Source organism: Rhinopithecus roxellana, chromosome 13 (assembly GCF_007565055.1).
Source record: "Rhinopithecus roxellana isolate Shanxi Qingling chromosome 13, ASM756505v1, whole genome shotgun sequence".
In the NCBI taxonomy this organism is placed as follows: domain Eukaryota; kingdom Metazoa; phylum Chordata; class Mammalia; order Primates; family Cercopithecidae; genus Rhinopithecus; species Rhinopithecus roxellana.
The window spans coordinates 106,582,603-106,602,988 of record NC_044561.1 but is presented as its reverse complement, the minus strand read 5'-3'; the positions used below and the strand labels follow the sequence as shown (position 1 = coordinate 106,602,988).

At 45.0% G+C, this 20,386-nt stretch overlaps 1 protein-coding gene across 1 annotated transcript in view; it reads right to left on the bottom strand.

Moving 5' to 3' along the window:
- Positions 1-751: 751 nt before the first annotated feature.
- Positions 752-20,386, bottom strand: part of ASIP (agouti signaling protein) — a 159,566-nt gene continuing 139,931 nt past the window's right edge. The window contains exons 3-5 of the mRNA XM_010386492.2: positions 10,394-10,563; positions 7,683-7,744; positions 752-1,103 (exon numbers count right to left, since the gene is read on the bottom strand). Coding sequence (XP_010384794.2) covers positions 927-1,103; positions 7,683-7,744; positions 10,394-10,563 — 409 coding nt within the window. The 3' untranslated portion in view covers positions 752-926. The remainder of the gene's footprint in view (positions 1,104-7,682; positions 7,745-10,393; positions 10,564-20,386) is intronic.

Below are 20,386 nucleotides of genomic sequence, written 5' to 3'. Positions count from 1 at the left end.
AGCTGGGACTACTGGCGCATGCCCCCACACCCAGCTAATTTAAAAAATTTTTTGTACACACGAGCAGCGTGGCGGGGAGTCTCACTATGTTGCCCAGGCTGGTCTTTAACTTCTGGCCTCAAGTGATCCTTCAGCCTCGGCTTTCTTTTTTTCTTTTTAGATAGAGTTCTGCTCTTGTTGCCCAGGCTGGAGTGCGATGGCGTGATCTTGGCTCACTGCAGCCTCTGCTTCCCGGGTTCAAGCAATTCTCCTGCCTCAGCCTCTCGAGTAGCTGAGATTTAAGGCATGCGCCACTACACCCGGCTTATTTTGTATTTTTAGTAGAGACGGGTTTCCCCATGTTGGTCAGGATGGTCTCGATCTCCAGACCTCAGGTGATCCGCCCGCCTCGGCCTCCCAAAGTGCTGGGAATACAGGCGTGAGCCACCGTGCCTGGCCTCTTTCTTTCTTTCGGTTTCTTCCCCTGGGGAGAGGGGAGCACCTAGGAGGAAATGTGTTAAGACCTAAAGGCGGTTCCTTTCTGCCTGGCTGGTCTGAATTCCCTGGTTTTGGAGGCAGCCTCGGGTGTTTCTCTGTTTAATGGCAGGGGCGGTACCTCGTTCCCAACCCCTAGGTCGGGTGCAGCTGTGGGGCTGGGACGCCCGGGTTTCCTGAGCCCCTGGAGAGCAGCGCGTGCGCAGTCCGCGGGACTCCGTGGCGAAGGCATCGAGAACTTTCGGGACTTTTATAGAAACAGCCGCACACCTTCGAGCAGCCTATATATATTGTATTTCGAGTTTAGCCCAAGCCAGGTCTCCCTGAACTCCCACCTCCTGCAACCTCCGCCCGCCCCCAGTCGTGGGAAGCCGCCCTGTTAGAGATCACCCGCCTGAAAAGCGCCCCGCGTCCCCAAAACTCTGTGCGCCCGCGGCCGGGAGAGGGCGCGCTCAGCAGCTGAGGCTGAGCACGCGACAGGAGCAGGCGCTGCGGAAGAAGCGGCACTGGCAGGAGGCACACGGGTCGCAGCAGGCGGGTGCAGGCGGCTTGCAGCTGTCACGGGTGGCCACGCAGGGCGCAGACAGGGGGGTCCGGGGCCGCGCCACTTTCTTCATCGAAGCCTCCTTCTGCGTGGGAAACGCCGGGGCTTTATGAGCCGGCCACGCCCGCCCCTCTTGTCCTCACCTGTGCCTGGGAGCTCCTCGGGCTAGGGAGGTCCCGGACCAGAGGTTTCCCCGCCCGATTGCCCACCGCCCATTGCCCGCTCCCTCAGTCTGATTCCCTCACCTCCATCGCCATCCAGACTGACCTGGCTCTTGGCTGGCCCTGGCCCTCTTCTCCCTACTTTTTGTTTTGTTTTGTTTTTTAGACAGAGTTTCACTCTGTCACCCCGGCTGGACTGCAGTGGCGCGATCTCGGCTCACTGCAACCTCCTGGGTTCAGGCGATTCTGCCACTTCAGCCTCCCAAGTAGCTGGGACCACATGTGTGTGCCACCACGCTTGGCTAATTTTATTTTTATTTTTATTTTCTATTTTTTATAGACGGGGTCTCACTTATTGTCCAAGTCGTTCTCAAACTCCTGGGCTCAAGGGATCTGCCTGCCTCGGCCTCCCAAAGTGCTGGGATTACATTTACAGGCGTGAGCCACCGTGCCCGGTCTAAGTGGTCTCTCTTTTAACTTAAAAGGAAACATGAACCTTCTTTTGGCCTTTGAGATTTGGCCTTTGCCTGCCTCTCCGACCCGTGTTAACTTTGCTGCCCCACTGTGCACCGAGCGCAGCAGGTGAGTTCCTGCTGTGGGAACCCAGCAGGAGCTGTCTTGGACACTACTGTCATAGCTTGCTGCTTCCTTTCCTGGGAAGGAAATAGCCATTGGGTTTTGTACCTTCGATACAGGTAGCCAGTGGTCATATGTGGTTATTGAGTACGTGAAATGTGTTTAGTGTGACCTAGAAACTGAATTTTCAAATTTAATTTTAATTAATTTAAATTTAAAATGTAAAACTGAAGCAATATAAAAATATTTTTCCCCTTAAACACAACTTTTTAGTTAGAACTACATTTCATGGTTATCAAAACTGAGCATTGGGATGAGATGTGCTGTACTGTAAACTATGCACCAGATTTCAAAGATTTAGCACAACAAAAAGAATAAATTATTTCAGTAACTTTTAAAATTAATCACATATTGAAATGTTAACATTTTGAGTATACTGGGTTAAATAAAATATTACAATTAATTGCACCTTTTTTTTTTTTCTTTTTCTTTTTAAAAATGTGGTTATCAACTCGGTGTGGTGGCTCATGCCTGTAATCCCAGCACTTTGGGAGACTGAAGCGAATGGATCACCTGAGATCGGGAGTTCGGGTCCAGCCTGACCAACATGGAGAAACTCATCTCTACTAAAAATACAAAAATTAGCCTGGCGTGGTGGCACATGCCTGTAATCCCAGCTACTCGGGAGACTGAGGCAGGAGAATTGCTTGAACCCGGGAGGTGGAGGCTGCAGTGAGCCGAGATTGTGCCATTGCCCTCCAGCCTGGGCAACAAGAGCAAAACTCCGTCTCAAAAAAAAAAAAAAAAAAAAAAAAAAAGAAGTGACTATAAGCAAATTTAAAATTATTATGTAGCTCACATCACAGTTCTTTGCTTTTTTTTTTTTTTCTTTTTTTGAGAGGGAGTCTTGTTCCGTTGCCCAGGCTGGAGTACAGTGGCGCCATCTCGGCTTACTGCAAGCTCCGCCTCCCGGGTTCACACCATTCTCCTGCCTCAGCCTCCTGAGTACCCTTTGTTTTTTTGAGAGCCAGTTTCACTCTTGTCGCCCAAGCTGGAGTACAATGGTGCGATCTTGGCTCACCGCAACCACCGCCTCCTGGGTTCAAGTGATTCTCCTGCCTCAGCCTCCCGAGTAGCTGGGATTACAGGTATGTGCCACCACGCCCGGCTAATTTTTGTATTTTTAGTAGAGACGGGGCTTCACCATGTTGGCCAGGGTGGTCTCGAACGCCTGACCTCAGGTGATCCGCACGCCTCGGCCTCCCAAAGTTCTGGGATTGTAGCCGGGAGCCACTGCGCCCGGCCTCACATTGTATTTCCATTGGACGCTGCTGCTCTAGGTTACTGAATTTTTCAGTCTATTTAAATACTACTTCCTCAGAGAGGCCTTCCCAGACCACTCTTCCCCTCACTCTCATTACCGTGCTGTAATTTCTTCGCACTCTTTATCATCTGAATTTATTTACCTATTTATTGATTTACTTGCTGTTCACCTGTTTTGTCCACAAGAATGTAAACTCCATGAGAGCAGGGATAGGATGTATCTTTCTTATTCACTGCTATGTTCCCAGTGCTTAGCATATAAATATATTTGTCAGTTATATATTTTTATCTGTCAATAATCTCATCTTGCATGTTCACTTTACAGCCAACAAAATAGGCCTAGAGAAGAGCAGGGACTTCCAAGATCACGCAGTACCAGATCCTGCCTCCTGATACCTAATGCAGTGCTCCTCGCTCTGGTTAAAGTTGATATGATAAACTGAGGCACACTAAGACAGGAATAAGCTGTGCATTTCAGCAATGCCTCAGTCCAGTGTTTCCCAAAGTGGGAACTTGTGTTAACGGTGGTATGATTTTAGGTGGAACGTTAATGTTAAATGACACTGAATTATACAATGAGAAAGGATTCTTTTTTCAATCTTTTTCAACTTGAAAGGGCTAATTTGGTGCTAACATGTCCTTAGTGCCGTTCTAACACTTTCTAATCTGCCTTTTTTTTTTTTTTTTGAGATGGAGTCTTGCTCTGTCACCCAGGCTGGAGTGTAGTGGTGCCATCTCGGCTCACTGCAACTTTTACCTCCCCGGTTCCAGTGATTCTCCTGCCTCAGCCTTCCGGGCAGCTGGGATTACAGGTGTGCACCACCACGCCCAGCTAATTTTTGTATTTTTAGTAGAGACAGGGTTTCACCATGTTGGCCAGGTTGGTCTGCAACTCTTAACCTCAGGTGATCTGCCTGCCTCAGCCTCCCAAAGTGCTGGGATTACAGGTGTGAACCACCATGCCCGGCCTAATCTGCCTTTTAACACAGAGATTTAGGCCTCAAATTTAGAGCCTTTGGTAGGCAATACCATCCATTCATCCAGAATTCACTAACAATGTTTTAACTTTGCCCCCCCCCCCCCCTTTTTTTCTCCTTTTTTTTTTTTTTTTTTTGAGATGGAGTCTCGCTCTGTCGCCCAGGCTGGAGTGCAGTGGTGCGATCTTGGCTCACTACAACCTCCACCTCCGAGGTTCAAGTGATTCTCCTGCCTCAGCCTCCTGAGTAGCTGGAATTACAGGCGCGCACCACCATGCCCAGCTAATTTTTGTATTTTTAGTGGAGATGGGATTTCACCATGTTGGTCAGACTGGTCTTAAATTCCTGACCTGAGGTGATCCACCCTCCTTGGCCTCCCAAAGTGCTGGGATTACAGGTGTGAGCCACCATGCCTGGCCAACTTTACATATTTTTATAGTTACCTTCTATTTATGGCAAGTGATACTAGTTTTCTATCATAATTATATACGATTGACCCTTGAACAATGCAGGGGTTAGGGGCACAAACTCTTTACACACAGTCAAAAATCCTTTTTTCTTTGAGACAGGGTCTTACTCTGTTGCCCAGGCTGGAGTGCAGTGGTAAGATCACAAGTCACTGTAGCCTTGATATCCCAGGCTCAAGCGAATCTCCTACCTCAGCCTCCTGAGCATCTGGGACTACAGGAGCACACCACCACACCCCAGTTAATTTTTGAACATTTTTTGTAGAGATGACGTTTCATTATGTTGCTCAGGCTGGTGCTGAATTCCTGGACTCAAGTGATCTGCCTGCCTCAGCCTCCCAAAGTGCTGGAATTACAGGTGTGAGCCACCGTGCCTGGCCCTCATATTATTTTTGACTCCCGAAAAACTTAACTACTAATAGCCTACTGTTGGCCAGAGGAAAGCCTTACTGATAACATAAACTGTGGATTAACACATCTTTTTATGTTATATATATTATATACTGTACTCTTATAATCAAGTAAACTGGGCATGGTGGCTCATGCATGTAATCCCAGCAGTTTAAGAGGCAGAAGCAGCAGATTGCCTGAGCTCAGGAGTTCAAGACCAGCCTGGGCAACATGGCAAAACCTCGTCTCTACTAAAAATACAAATATCTGCCAGGCATGGGGTGCACACCCATAGTCCTAGCTGCTTGCGGGGCTGAGGCAGGAGGATCACTTGAGCCTGGGAGGTTGAGGTTGCAATGAACCGAAATGGTGCCACTGCACTCCAGCCTGAGTGACAGAGCGACACCCCATCTCTAAAAAAAAAAAAAAAATCAAGTAAGCTAGGGAAAAGAAAATATTATTAAGAAAATTATTGGATAAGTAGAGATTGATTATAAGAAAAGAAAATATAAGGAAGTAAAAATACATTTACAGTACCGTACTGTATTTATTGATACCATAAGTTCATCTGTTTACAAGATGTATTGTCTGTCTGAAATAGTAAGCAGCTGAAGCTGCAGAGCTCCACCTATGGTACCACCTACTATACAATGAGAAAGGATTCTTTTTTCAATCTTTTTCAACTTGAAAGGGCTGATTTGGTGCTAACATGTACTTAGTGCCGTTCTAACACTTTCTAATCTGCCTTTTTGCTTGAATCAAGCAATTCAAGCAACTTTTTCTTGTAATGTCATGACTCTTCTCTGCTTCTTGGGAACCCTTCCAGAATCACTAGTAGCACCTAGTATGGGCCCTTGGTACTACTCAAGGCTTACAATATTGCATTAAACACATTGAAAAATACACGAGAACCTTGAGGGATCACATTTTACTGCAATAATGATTCACTGGTGAGACTCCTTGTGCAGAGATGATTAGCTCACAGAGCGTTTTAAGCATGTACTCACAACACCAGAGCACGCTGCAGTGGCAACAGGAGGTAGCTTCACAAATATGATGGTAGTACAGTATGTACTACAGTTGTTTATGCAGTTATGATTTAATACTGCATCTTTACATTTGGTTATATTTCTATTTTGAATGGCATCATGTACTGTCTGTGTGTTGTATATGTTTTGGGCAATTTTAATTTTTTATAATAGATTTATGTATATTTTATGGTAGCAAGTGGTAAAATAGACTAGTATCTACATATATTTTATGCATTAATGACATACTTTTTTTCATTTTAAAAAATATTTCTAGGTAACAAGATTCACCTGTTTTTCCGAATTGTCAGTCTTTAAAAAAATTTTCCAATTTAAAAAATCAGCTGGGCATGGTGGCTCACCCCTGTAATCCCAGCACTTTGGTAGGCTGAGGCAGGCAGATCACCTGAGGTCAGGAGTTTGAGACCAGCCTGGCAAACTTGGCGAAACCCCATCTCTACTAAAAATACAAAAACATTAGCTGGGCATGGTGGCATGTGCCTATAATCCCAGCTACTCAGGAGACTGAGGCATGAGAATTGCTTGAACTCGCCAGTGAGGGTTGCAGTGAGCCAAGATCATGCCACCGAACTCTGGCCTGGGCAACAAGAGTGAAAACTGAAAACTCCATCTCAAAAAAAAAAAAAAAAGAAGAAGAAGAAGAAGAAGGCTGGGCGCAGTGGCTCACACCTGTAATCCCAGCAGTCTGGGAGGCCGAGGCGGGCAGATCACAAGGTCAGGAGATCGAGACCATCCTGGTTAACATGGTGAAACCCCGTCTCTACTAAATATATAAAAAATTATCCAGGTGTGGTGGTGGGCATCTGTAGTCCCAGCTACTCGGGAGGCTGAGGCAGGAGAATCGCGTGAACCTGGGAGGCGGAGCCTGCAGTGAATTGGGATCGCGCCACTGCACTCCAGCCTGGGTGACAGAGCGAGACTCCATCTCAAAAAAAAAAAAAAAAAAAAAGAAAATAAATAAAATAATCAATGTATAAGTGGACCCATGAGTTCAAACCCATGTTGTTCAAGAGTCAACTGTATTTTTTAAGTTTTAATTTTTTTTGTTGTTGTTTTGAGACAGAGTTTCACTCTTGTCACCCAGGCTGGAGTGCAATGGCTCAGGCTCACTGCAACCTCAACCTCCTGGGTACAAGCAATTCTCCTGCCTCAGCCTCCCATGTAGCTGGGATTATAGGTGTCCACCACCACACCTGGCTAATTTTTGTATTTTTAGAGACGGGGTTTCGCCATGTTGGCCAGGCTAGTCTCAAACTCCTGACCTCAGTTGATCTGCCCACCTTGGCCTCCCAAAGCACTGGGATTATAGGCGTGAGCCACCGCATCTGGCCTAAGTTTTAATTTTAAATAAATATGTTAAATAAATAGGTGGAACTCAGATATGGCAAAAGTTGTAAATGTGGTTCTGAAATGACTGAGGTTTGGGAAACACCACATTCATCCAAAAGTATGAGTGATGGTGAAATTTCAGGCAGGGGCTAACTAGAAGAGGAAGCTGCTTTTCATAATCTATTTTGCTCAGTGGACTTCAGCTCCCTGGGCTTCTGTGGGTGTCTGGCTCAGCGCTGAAGCCAGGAAGTCTTTAGTAGCTTTCAGTTTCTTTTGTTAATATAGGCCTGAAAAATCTCTCATTTAGTTCCTAGCCAGAGCTTGGGGGTCCTCCTTCTGTAAGTCCAGTCTCACCCCAACAGTGAGAACTCCCAGAACTTCCCTGCCCTTACCTTAGAAGATCTCTTCTTTTCTGCTTCTTTTCTGCTGATCTGTTTGGATTTCTTGTTCAGCGCTTCAAAGAGAGACAAAAGGAGGAAAGTGAGATGTTTCTGGGGACGTTGAGTTGCAGTGAAGTGAGAGGGGCAGAGGGGCTCGGGAAGTTGCCAGGTGGGGGAGAGGAGAAGCAGCGTGCTGGATGAATCACACTGTAGGACTCAAGCCAGTAGGTTCTTGTCAGCCCGGATGGTGACCTGGAGCCAGGCACTGATAGCAACGTGTCCTCTGAGGGAAGGCAAATGGGATATCCAAGCAGGCACTGGGATCTGCCTGTGGTGCTCTTGTGTGGCCTGGTCCCTCTACCTAGGTGAGCTTGGGCCACTCAGAGTCACCCCAGGTGCCTCTTCCTTCATCTCCATTGTGGCAGGTGCAGGAACATTGTGAAACTCAGAAAATGGACTCCCATCTTGCACACAGATGCACCTGTGTTTCCTATTTTCCATTCCTCAGAGCTTTGGAGCCAGGGGGACCTGATTTGAATCCTGACTCTGCCAATATAATGACTATGTGGCTGTGGGTAACTTACTTATCTTCCATGAGACTCAGTTTTTTCTTTTTTTTTTTTTTTTTTTTTTTTTTTTTTTTTTTTTTTTTTTTTTTGAGGCGGAGTCTCGCTCTGTCGCCCAGACTGGAGTGCAGTGGCGCAATCTCGGCTCACTGCAAGCTCCGCCTCCCGGGTTCACGCCATTCTCCTGCCTCAGCCTCCTGAGTAGCTGGGACTACAGGCGCCCGCCACCTCGCCCGGCTAGTTTTTTCTATTTTTAGTAGAGACGGGGTTTCACCATGTTAGCCAGGATGGTCTCGATCTCCTGACCTCGTGATCCGCCCGTCTCGGCCTCCCAAAGTGCTGGGATTACAGGCTTGAGCCACCGCGCCCGGCGAGACTCAGTTTTTTCATCTGCACAAAAGATTCCATAGTATCTGCCTTGCAGTATTGTCTTGAGGATAAATGAAGTCTGTTTATAAAGTGAAAAGTCTGTTACACTGAAGAGAAATAAATATTGATGTTCCTCTACTTTCCTGTCTGATATGTGTAGAATATCCTCTTTTCTTTCTTTCTTCTTCTTCTTTTTTTTTTTTTTTCTTTTGAGACAGAATCTCACTCTGTCACCCAGGCTGGAGTGCAGTGGTGCAATCTCAGCTCACTATAACCTCTGTCTCCTGAGTTCAAGTGATTCTCCTGTCTCAGCCTCCCAAGTAGCTGGGATTATAGGTGTGCACCACCACGCCTGGCTAATTTTTGTATTTTTAGTAGAGATGGGGTTTTGCCATGTTGGCCAGGCTGGTTTCAAACTCTTGACCTTAGGTGATCTGCCCACCTCGACCTCCCAAAGAGCTGGGATTATAGGTGTGAGCTACTGCGACTGGCCGATTATTTATTTATTTATTTATTTATTAAAAAATTTCTTTTTTGAGACAGGGTCTGTCTGTCACCCAGGCTGGAGTGTAATGGTGTGATCACAGCTCACTAGTCTCAACCTCCTGGGCTCAAGCAATCCTCCTGCCTCAGCCTCCCAAATAGCTGGAACCGTAGGCATACACCACCATTCCTGGCTAGTTTTTGTTTGTTTGTTTTTGAGACAGGGTCTCACTCTGTCACCCAGGCTGGAGTGCAGTGGCACAATCATGGCTCACAGTCATTGTAGGCTCAAACTCCTGGGCTCAAGTGATCCTCCTGCCTCAGCCTCCCAAGTAGCTAGGACTACAAGCACATGCCACCATGTCTGGTTAATTTTTGTATTTTTAGTAGAGACGGGGTTTCACCCTGTTGACCAGGCTGGTCTTGAACACCTGAGCTCAAGAGATCTGCCCACCTTAGCCTACCGAAGTGCTAGGATTACAGGTACACGCCACCACACCTTGCTAGTTTTTAAACTTTTCCGTAGAGTCAGGGTCTCCGTATGTCACTCAGTCTGGTCTTGAACTCCTAGGCTCAAACAATCCTCATGCCTCAGCTTCCCAAAGTGCTGGGATTACAGGCATGAGCCACCTCACCTAGCCTCAAATATCCTCTTTTCCTAGCAAAAGGCAAGGTAGTAAGGGATATTAGTTTTGAGCTTAGGCTCTGGAGTTAAGCACCTGATTTTGAATTCTGGCTTTGCCAGTTAAAAACTGTGTGATCCATGCTAGTTTCTTAACTGTCCTAAGCCTCAAGTTCCTCAACTGTGAAATACAAATAAAGACCATACTCGCCTCACAGTGCCTACCACACAGTATGCCTATGATTATTACCAGGTGAAGTCAAACCAGATCTCCAATGCCCCTCATATTTTCCCCTGAGTCGTCATTCCCAACCCTGACATGACAGGACTCGTCCATCCTAGCCTTGCGTATGTTCTGGAGCATTTCCTGAAATTTGTTACTGTTGACAGGAGTTCTGTGATTCATTAAGTTTCAGAAATGCTACGTTAAACAAAGTTTAGCAAGTGTCTTAACTTCAGGGCTTTCAGAGGCTCTACCATATGCTAAGCTGCATATTAGATTGGTGGCATGCAGGGCTTTCCCAAACCAAATGAGTCAAGGGACCCTATTCTCCCAGGATTATTTCATGGAACGAGCAAGAAGGAGCTGTCCATGACAGTGGATCCTGGTAGCACCCCGGGAAGCATGCTTGGTTTCCTGCAGCCCCTCTCCTGGGCCAGAGCCCAGAGGCTAGGTGACTTACCCACAATAGAGACAGAAGGGAAATCCAGTAGGTTCACAGAGGAGTTGCTTCTCAGGCTCCTGTCATCTTGGAGCTTCTCCTCAGGTGGCAGGTGGCTGTAGACAGTGAAGAAGCAGAGGAAGACCAGCAGGGTGGCCAGGAGTAGGCGGGTGACATCCATCCCAGGAGGCCTGAGTGGGACAGAGAAGGTGGTCAGATGGGTGGGTCAGGGTAATGGTAAGAGGCCTTCTTGCTTTCTTTGTGCTTCTTTGGGCTGGTGTTGTGACTCTGTTAGGCAAGTGTCCTGGTGGAGTCGGAGGGTTAGCAAGGCTTAGGATGGGGAAGGGGAATTGATGAGGGAAGAAGAGAGAAGAGAGATGGGAAGAGGAAGAAAGGCTAGGAACAGGAGATTGGAGCAAAGATAAAAGGAATGCATTGCACTGGTCTCTGCTGTCCAGAGGGTGGTGTGTTGGCTGCTTCTGGTTTTTTTAATGTCTGTGGCCCCAGGAGACCCTAGGCCTGGGCAGAGTTGTTGAAGGGCCCCCAGCAGGGCCTCACAGTAGCAGAGGTTTTATTAAGGTGCACAGAATAAGGCTAATAAATTAAGAATCAGTGAGAAAGATGCAGAGGTAAGTGGCTCCTTCAGACAAGCCTAGATGTTGGCTCATACCCTAGATTCCCAAACCCAGAGAGAAGGAATGCAGGTATAGTTTGTGTCAGGAGGATGGACCTGTCAACATAGACCTCCTGGATTTATGTATTTATTTATTTGCTAGCTGGAATTTTTTTTTTTTTTTTTTTTTTTTTTTTTTTTAAGACGGAGTCTCACTCTTGTTGCCCAGGCTGGAGTGCAGTGGCACAGTCGCGGCTCACTGCAACCTCCACCTCCCAGGTACAAGCAATTCTCCTACCTCAGCCTCCCGAGTAGCTAGGGCTATAGGCACCCACCACTAAGCCAGGCTAATTTTTGTATTTTTTGGTAGAGATGGGGTTTTACCACGTTGGCCAGGCTAAGCATTTTATATTTTCTAACTCTTTTTATTTTTTTTGAGACAGAGTCTTGCTCTGTGAGCCAGACTAGAGTGCAGTGGCACGATCTTGGCTTACTGCAACCTCTGCCTCCCAGGTTCAAGCGATTCTTCTTCCTCAGCCTCTGAAGTAGCTGGGATTACAGGTGCCCACCACTACACCCGGCTAATTTTTGTATTTTTAGTAGAGATGGGGTTTCACCATGTTGGCCAGGCTGGTCTTGAACTCCTGGCCTGAAGTGATCCACCAGCCACTGCCACTGCACCTGGCCTATATTTTCTAACTCAAGCTCATATAGTTTTTTTTCTGTTGTCATTGTTTGTTTTGAGACAGAGTCGCACTCTGTCACCCAGGCTGGAGTGCAGTGGCATGATCTTGGGCCACTGTAGCCTCAACCTCCCAGGTTCAAGCCATCCTCCCACCTCATCTTCCTGAGTAGCTGGCACTACAGGCATGTGCCCACATGCCTGGCTAATTAAAATTTTTTTTTTTTGTAGAGATGAGGGCTCACTCTATTACCCAGGTTGGCCTTGAACTCCTGGGCTCAAGCGATCCTCCCACCTCAGCCTCCCAAAGTGAGCCACCACTTGGCCGTATTTGTTCATTTGTGTGTATATATTATATATATATATATGGCATCCCCCTTCTAGGATATTAACTCCTCAGTGCCAGGGGCTCTCTGCCATCCTTTCCAGCTTTATATTTTCTCACAGGAAGTAATGAATTCCAACCAAGCTTGTCTACTTCCTGGTCCCCATATGATGCTTGTCCTTTCCCACTGATTGCAATGCTTAGCTTGCTATACAAACATTTATTTACTTATCATTTGTCAATGGTCATCAAAGCCCTTAGTGACTACGGTACTCATTTGCCCTTCTCACATTTCATATGGCATTTATCCAGTCTGGGAAGTAAGAACAGTTTTTACATTTTAAAATGATGCTATTAAAAAAAAAAGAATATCCAACGGAGACCCTATATGGTCCACAAAGCATAAAATATTTGCTATCTGGCCTTTTACAGAAAAAGTTTGCCAACCCCATCTAGATTGTAAGAATCATGACGGATTGGAACAAGAACATCATGTTTGCTCCATCAATATCTATTAACCAATGGACCACTTAACTATTTCTTGTCTTTTCTTTTCTTTTTTAAGATGGAATCTCACTCTGTTGCCCAGCCTGGAGTGCAGTGGTGCAATCTTGGCTCACTGCAACCTCCGCCTCCTGGATTCAAGTAATTCTTCTGCTTCAGCCTCCCGAGTAGCTGGGACTACAGGTACCCACCACCACGCCCGGCTAATTTTTGTATTTTTTGTAGAGACAAGGTTTCACCATGTTGGCCAAGCTGGTCTCAAACGCCTGACCTCAAGTGATCCACCTGCCTTGGCCTCCCAAAGTGCTGGGGTTACAGGTGTGAGCCACTGCACCCAGTCCAACTATTTCATCAGGTAAAGATATTGATGACGTTTATTAAAAGGCTAATGTGCTGATAATATTTCTCATTAATTTATCAGATTTCAGATTTGTTTTAGTACAGGACTGGGTCCTAGTAAGACAAGAGCTAGGACTGGTAAGCTTGGATTGTGGATGCAGAGGAAAAATCTACATCATGAATAGTTATCATAATGTTTTGAAACTTATTATTATACCATGCTGTCTAGAATTCATAAGGATTCAATACAGTAACATTTGGAATATAAATATGAAATATTTGTAAACTAGATAATATTTTAGTTACATAAAATTAAATATATATTTAAAATTTTTATTCTGTATCATTGACCTCTTCCAAAAGCAATGTTGTATTTAATTTTTAGCTTCTGATTGTTGCTAAAAAGACCATTTTTCAAATAACAGCATCTAGCTTTAATGGGTATTAATTAGGAAGGCAAATCAGAAATAAATTCAACCCGGCTGGGCCGATGGCTCACGCCTGTAATCCCAGCATTTTGGGAGGCTGCAGCGAATGAATCACCTGAGGTCAGGAGTTCGAGACCAGCCTGGCCAACATGGCGAAACCCCGTTTCTACTAAAAATACAAAAATTAGCCAGGCAGTGGCCTCCTGAGTAGGTAGGTGCCTATAAGTCTACCTACTCAGGAGGCTGAGGCAGGAGAATTGCCTGAACCCAGGGGTAGGAGGTTGCAGTGAGCTGAGATCATGCCACTTCACTCCAGCTTGGGTGAAAGAAACTGTCTCCAAAAAAAAAAAAAAAAAAAAGAAAGAAAGAGAAAGAAATTCAACTTCAAAAAACAAGGAAAGTAAAGGATGAAGATGTGGTGGAATGTGGTGGGGAGACGCTCTGATTAACAAAAGGCTCTTAGCTGGGAGTGGTGGCACAAGACTGTGGTCCCAGCTACTCGGGTGGCTGAGGTGGGAGAATCACCTGACCCCAGGAAGTTGAGGGTACAGAGAGCCATGATTGTGCCATTGCACTCCAGCCTGGGCAACAGAGTGATACTCTGTCTCAAAAACAAGAACAAGTAAGCTCGATTAAGGCAAGTTACAAGAGGCATGTTATTAATTGGAAGGCGGTATGTGTAGTTATTTTATGTCTTTGGGTTTTCCTTACCATAAATAATATACTCATGGGCCAAAAACTGTAATGGGAATTTCTGCAAAGAAGTGAGAGTGGCCAGAAAATCTGAATTAGAAAAAGAGGCCAGGCATGGTGGCTAACGCCCATAATCCCAGCACTTTAGGAGGCCACAGGCGGAGGATTCCTTGAGCCCAGGAATTTGAGACCAGCCTGGCAACATAGTGAGACCTCATCTCTACAACAAATTTTTTTAAAAAATTAGCCCGGTGTTGTAGAGTACAGCCCTACTGGGTCTGGGTCTGTGGGTTTTTTCTCCTCATGTGCGGAGACGAGAGATCGTAGAAATAAAGACACAAGACAAAGAGATAGAAGAAAAGACAGCTGGGTCCGGGGGGCCACTACCACCAAGGCGTGGAGATTGGTAGTGGCCCTGAATGCCTGGCTGCGCTGTTATTTATGGGATACAAGACAAGGGGGCAGGGTAAGGAGTGTGGGCCATCTCCAATGATAGGTAAGGTCACGCGAGTCATGTGTCCACCAGACAGGGGGCCCTTCCCTGTTTGGCAGCCGAGGCGGAGAGACAGAGAGGACAGCTTATGCCATTATTTCTTCTATACATTTCAAAGACTTTAGTACTTTCACTAATTCTGCTACTGCTATCTAGAAGGTGGATCCAGGTGTACAGGGTGGAATATGAAAGCAGACCAGGAGCATGACCATTGAAGCACAGCATTACAGGGAGATAGTCAGTCCTCTGGATGGCTGTGGGCGGGCCTGACTGATGTCAGGCCTTCCACAAGAGGTGGTGGAGCAGAGTCTTCTCTAACTCCCCCGGGGAAAGGGAGAGTCCCTTTCCCAGTCTGCTGAGTAACTGGTGCCTTCCCCAGGTACTGACGCTACCACTAGACTAAGGACCGCTAGGTAACGGGTGCCTTCCCAGGTGCTGGCATTACTGCTAGACCAGGGAGCCCTCTAGTAGCCTTGTCCAGGTGTGACAGAGGGCTTATATGCTTGTCTCTGGTCACTTTCTCACCGTGTCCCTTCAGCTCTTATCTCTGTATTGCCTGGTTTTTCCTAGGTTATAATTGTAGAACAAAGATTATCATAATATTGGAATAAAGAGTAATGCTACAAACTAATGATTAATGATATTCATATATAATCATATCTATAATCTATTTCTAGTGTAACTATTCTTATTCTGTATATTTTCTTTATTATACTGAAACAACTTGTGCCCTCGGTCTCTTGCCATGGCACCTGGGTGGCTGGCCGCCCACAGGTGTGATAGTACACACCTGTGGTCCCAGCCACTTGGGAGGGTGAGGTGGGAGGGAGGATTGCTTGAACCTGGGAGGTTGAGGCTGTAGTGAGCTGTGATCGTACCAAAAAAGAAAAGAAAAGAAGAAAGAAAAAGGTGGCAGGAGTTTGGGGGAAGATTAACTTAGACCCAGGAACAGGATTGAGAATGAGGGGACTGAATCAACAGTCCAATTCAGTATTACAAATCTAAGGGGTAGTGGACAGCTCATGACCAGAGGCCAATATCCATGGGACCAAAGTCCACACTGATCACTTGCCATGAACACTTGATAATGTAGGTACAAGCTCACTTCACCATCAGAGCAGCCACAAGCCTAATGTAAACACTAGTCACTGCATAATGGGCAGGCAGGAGATCTCACCAGGTCAAATCCCCAGCCTAACTCACGACAAGTGAATCCTAGGGGTTAGTTTAAAACAGTTCTCCTGGTAGAACCATACAATTGGACTGAGTCTTGGATTGGTGACGTCTCAGTGGAGTAAATCTTATTTGGGTATTATAGGGAGAGAGTTAAAGACCAGTATTCCTTACCTCAGTTCTGGAGGGATATGTATATTCTAAATGTAATACAGGTCCATAATGTTTAGATGTATTAGGACCCTTGGCGTCAGATGTTTTTTAGAATTCAGAACTTTGTGGATGTTAGAAAAGTAGTATCATCCATATATTATATTAAACCACATATACGGGTCTGGGAAAGCCCTATAATAAAAATCTTAATGCTTCTATAGCAAAAAGGCACTGATCTTCATAATAGGGAGGATGAATAGAGACTATGAATTGATTCACATCAATTCAGGACGCATTTTGTTGCCAAATGTCTTCAGGTAAGTTCAGATTTTGCTGCCAAATGAGTTGCCAAAGGAGAAACAAAACCTTATAGTTTTCAGGGTGTTGGGATTTTGCAATTACGGGTAAAGGTTTGTGGATCTGTACAGACCTCGTTGCTGTTACTACTCATCAGAGAAACACTCCCTGCTATTAATACAGGACAATGATGCTAGGCCGGGCGCTGTGGCTCACGCCTATAATCCCAGCACTTTGCGAGGCCGAGGCAAGTGGATCACCTGAGGTCAGGAGTTCGAGACCAACCTGACCAACATGGTGAAAGCTCATCTCTACTAAAAATACAAAAATTAGCTGGGCTTGGTGGCGCATGCCTGTAATCCCAACTACTTGGGAGGCTAAGGCAGGAGAATCACTTGAATCCAGGAGGCAGAGGTTGTAGTGAGCCAAGATTGTGCCACTGCACGCCAGCCTGGGTGACAGAGTAAGACTCTGTCTCAAAAAACAAAACAAAAAAAGCAGGACAATAATGCTGACAGCAATCAGTAGCTGTGTAACTAAGTTTCTCAACTGTCTTTCCACTCCACACTGTTACTTGATCTGTGATATTTCTGATGACAATTCTCCTTTTAAATTCATCATCTCCATTAAGTTACTATTTAGGACTTAAGATGAGTTTCTCTTCAGCATGGTGGATAAAAAGAAGAATCCAGACACATGAGTAAGATCACCTGGATGAACCTGTCATTTAAATGGCTGTGTGACCCTAGGTCCATCTGAGTCTCAGCTTTCTCAGTTTTAAAATAAGGGGATAGGGCCTGGCACTCACGCCTGTAAGCCCAGCACTTTGGGAGGCTGAGGCGGGTGGGTCACTTGAGGCCAGGAATTTGAGACCAGCCTGGCCAACATGGTGAAACCCCATCTCTACTAAAAATACAAAAATTAGCCGGGCTTGGTGGTGCATGCCTACTACTTGGGAGGCTGAAGCTCAAGAATGGCTTGAACCCAGGAGGTGGAGGTTGCAGTGAGCTGAGATTGTGCCACTGCACTCCAGCCTGGGCAATGGAGCAAGACTCTGTCTCAATAAATAGATAAATAAATAAATAAATAAATAAATAAATAAATGAGTGTAGGGAAAAGAAAGAGAGATCAGGCTGGGCATGATGGCCCACGACTGTAATCCCAGCACTCTGGGAGGGAGAGGCAGGTGGATCATGAGGTCAGAAGATCGAGACCATCCTGGCTAACATGGTGAAACCCCGTCTCTACTAAAAATACAAAAAAATTAGCCGGGTGTGGTGGCGGGTGCCTGTAGTCCCAGCTACTCAGGAGGCTGAGGCAGGAGAATGGCATGAACCCGAGAGGCGGAGCTTGCAGTGAGCTGAGATTGTGCCACTGCACTCCAGCCTGAGCGACAGAGCGAGACTCCCTCTAAAAAAAAAAAAGAAAGAGAGATCAAGTTGTTACTGTGTCTATGTAGAAAAGGAAGACATAAGAAACTCCATTTTGATCTGTACTAAGAAAAATTGTTTCTGCTTTGAGATGCTGTTAACCTGTAACTTTAGCTCCAACCCTGTGCTCACAGAAACATGTGCTGTATTGAATCAAAGTTTAATGGATTTAGGGCTGTGTAGGATGTGCCTTGTTAACAATACGTTTTCAGGCAGTGTGCCTGGTAAAAAGTCATCGCCATTCTCCATTCTGATTAACCAGGGACACAATGCTCTGCGGAAAGCCACAGGGACCTCTGCCCAAGAAAGCCTGGGTATTGTCCAAGGCTTCCCCCAACTGAGACAGCCTGAGATATGGCCTTATGGGAAAGGAAAGACCTTACATCCCCCAGCCTGACACCTGTAAAGGGTCTGTGCTGAGGAGGAGTAGGGAAAGAGGGAGGCCTCTTTGCAGTTGAGATAAGAGGAAGGTTTCTGTCTCCTGCTCCTCCCTGGAAATGGAATGTCTTGGTGTAAAGCTGATCATTCTCATTTATTCTATTCTAAGATAGGAGAAAACTGCCCTGTGGCTAGAGACAAGATATACTGACAACAATACTGCTCTGTTGCTCTGTGCTACACTGAGATGGTTGGGTAAAGAAAAACATAAATCTAGCCTACATACACATCTGGGCACGGTACCTTTCCTTGAACTTATTCATGATACAGATTCCTTTGCTCACATGTTTCCCTGCTGACCTTCTCCCCACCTGTTGCCGTGCTATACTCCCCTCACTAAAATAGTAAAAATAATAATCAATAAATACTGAGGGAACTCAGAGACTGGCACCAGTGCGTGTCCTCCATATACTGAGTGCTGGTCCCCTGGGCCCACTGTTCTTTCTCTATACTTTGTCTCTGTGTCTTATTTCTTTTCTCAGTCTCTTGTCCCACCTGATGAGAAATACCCACAGGTGTGGAGGGGCAGGCCCCCTTCATAAGAGGATAGGACTATATGACTTAGTATAGAGTATGAGGCACAGAGTAGCAACTTGACAAAAATTTGTGAAATGAAAGAAAGAATCTACCTGCTATCCTTAAATTCTATGAATCCTGTCTTAGTCTATTTAGGTGACTATAACAAAATATCATAGACTGGGTGGTTTCTAAACAACAGAAATTTATTTCTTACAGTTCTGGAGGCTGGGAAGTCTAAGATCAAGGTGCAGGCAGATTCAATATCTAGTGAGGGCCTATTTCTTCATAGACAGTCATCATCTCTCTAATCTCACAAGGTGGAAGGGGTTTCCCTTGGGCTTCTTTTATAAAGGCACTAGTCTCATTCATGAGGGCTCTGCCACCATGACCTAGTCACCCCCAAAAGGCCCCACCTCCTTACACTATCACCTTGGCAGTGAGGATTTCAACATCCGAATCTGAGAGGGCATAAACATTCAGAACATAGCAAATTCCTCATATCCGATTCTTGCCTCCCCATCACTGTGCCACTGGGCAGCTTAAATAGTTACACAGAGAAAGATTTTATAAGGGCCACTTATTATACTTCCTTAAGAGCTGAAGAATTTACAAATGCATAAGTGTGACTGAATCTGACTAAGCCTGGAAAAGAGGGCATGGAAAGCCATGGAAAGTTTGTACAAGCCCACTGCAATTGTATATTTTTTAAAAATTATTCAACACTGACATTTTATTTTCTGAAGTTTTATCATTTTTACAAAACAAAACAAAATGAAACAAAAAGCAGGTATCGAAATCAGCAAAGAGTTTATAGAATTTCTGCACCAGTTTGCACATAAGTCAGTGATTATAAAACTGGTGTCCAATGTAAATACTAATCACAAGCTGAATTCCTCCTTGGTCAGGTGGTTTGTTTTGGAACTACTGGATATTTATAACTTTTTATAAGCACCGGTCATTTTTTGAGAACTGATTTGGTTTGTCCAACAAAGTAAACAATTTTTTGCTGTGTGGCAGTTTCTTTTTTAAAAAAACACTGAGCTAAAACACAGAATGTGTATTTGTTTGGATCTGAACCAAATCTTCTGAGATCCCAATTACCCTGAAGAACACTGAAGGCATTTATGGGGCATATTAAATAGTATCTTAAATACTAGTTGTATGCCTCACAATGTCTAAGGCAGCTATTATATTTCTAAAGAAAGTAGCATTTCATTCAGAGGCTGCCCAGAGTTTGAATTATACCATAGTTTTTCTTCCTTTCTGCAAATCATTCTTTCTGATTTACAGTTTTTTCCAAACAGAGCCATATTATTAGAACAAAAGTTTGATGTTCATGCCCAACAAGCTCTGATATTTTATGGATACATTTGTATAGAGCAAGACTTCTTCCTTTGAACCCTGGGTGACCACAGATAAATTGAGAGGCCATGATTATTGGATGCTGAGAGAAAGTAGCACACTTAAACCCACAGTACAGATAATCAGGAGGCAAGCAGAAACAAAGCTAGAACTCGGTAGTGGTATTCACCCACCACTTATTCCAAAAACATATGTTGCTTAAGTAAGGGAAATATGGTCCATATGGTCCAGTTTTGCAATGTTAATAGCTGCCAGTCTCTCATATTTTTTATAAATATCATTTCCCGACTAGCAATGAGCTAGGAAACTGGCCTCAAATTCTGACCAAATCTCTCAGTATTAGGTAAAAATAACACAAAACAAAACAAAAAAACCAGCCAATAGGGGTTAAAAATTGCACAATTAAACTTGAATGTAAATTATACCATGTACAGACTGGTATAAACATCACTGAAACGGTTTTGAAAGGATGAAACATTTATATTTTAACACAATTTCTTCTATATTATCCCAATTTTCATTAAAGGAAAACTGACCTGTAATTTTCTTCTTTACAGATACGAAA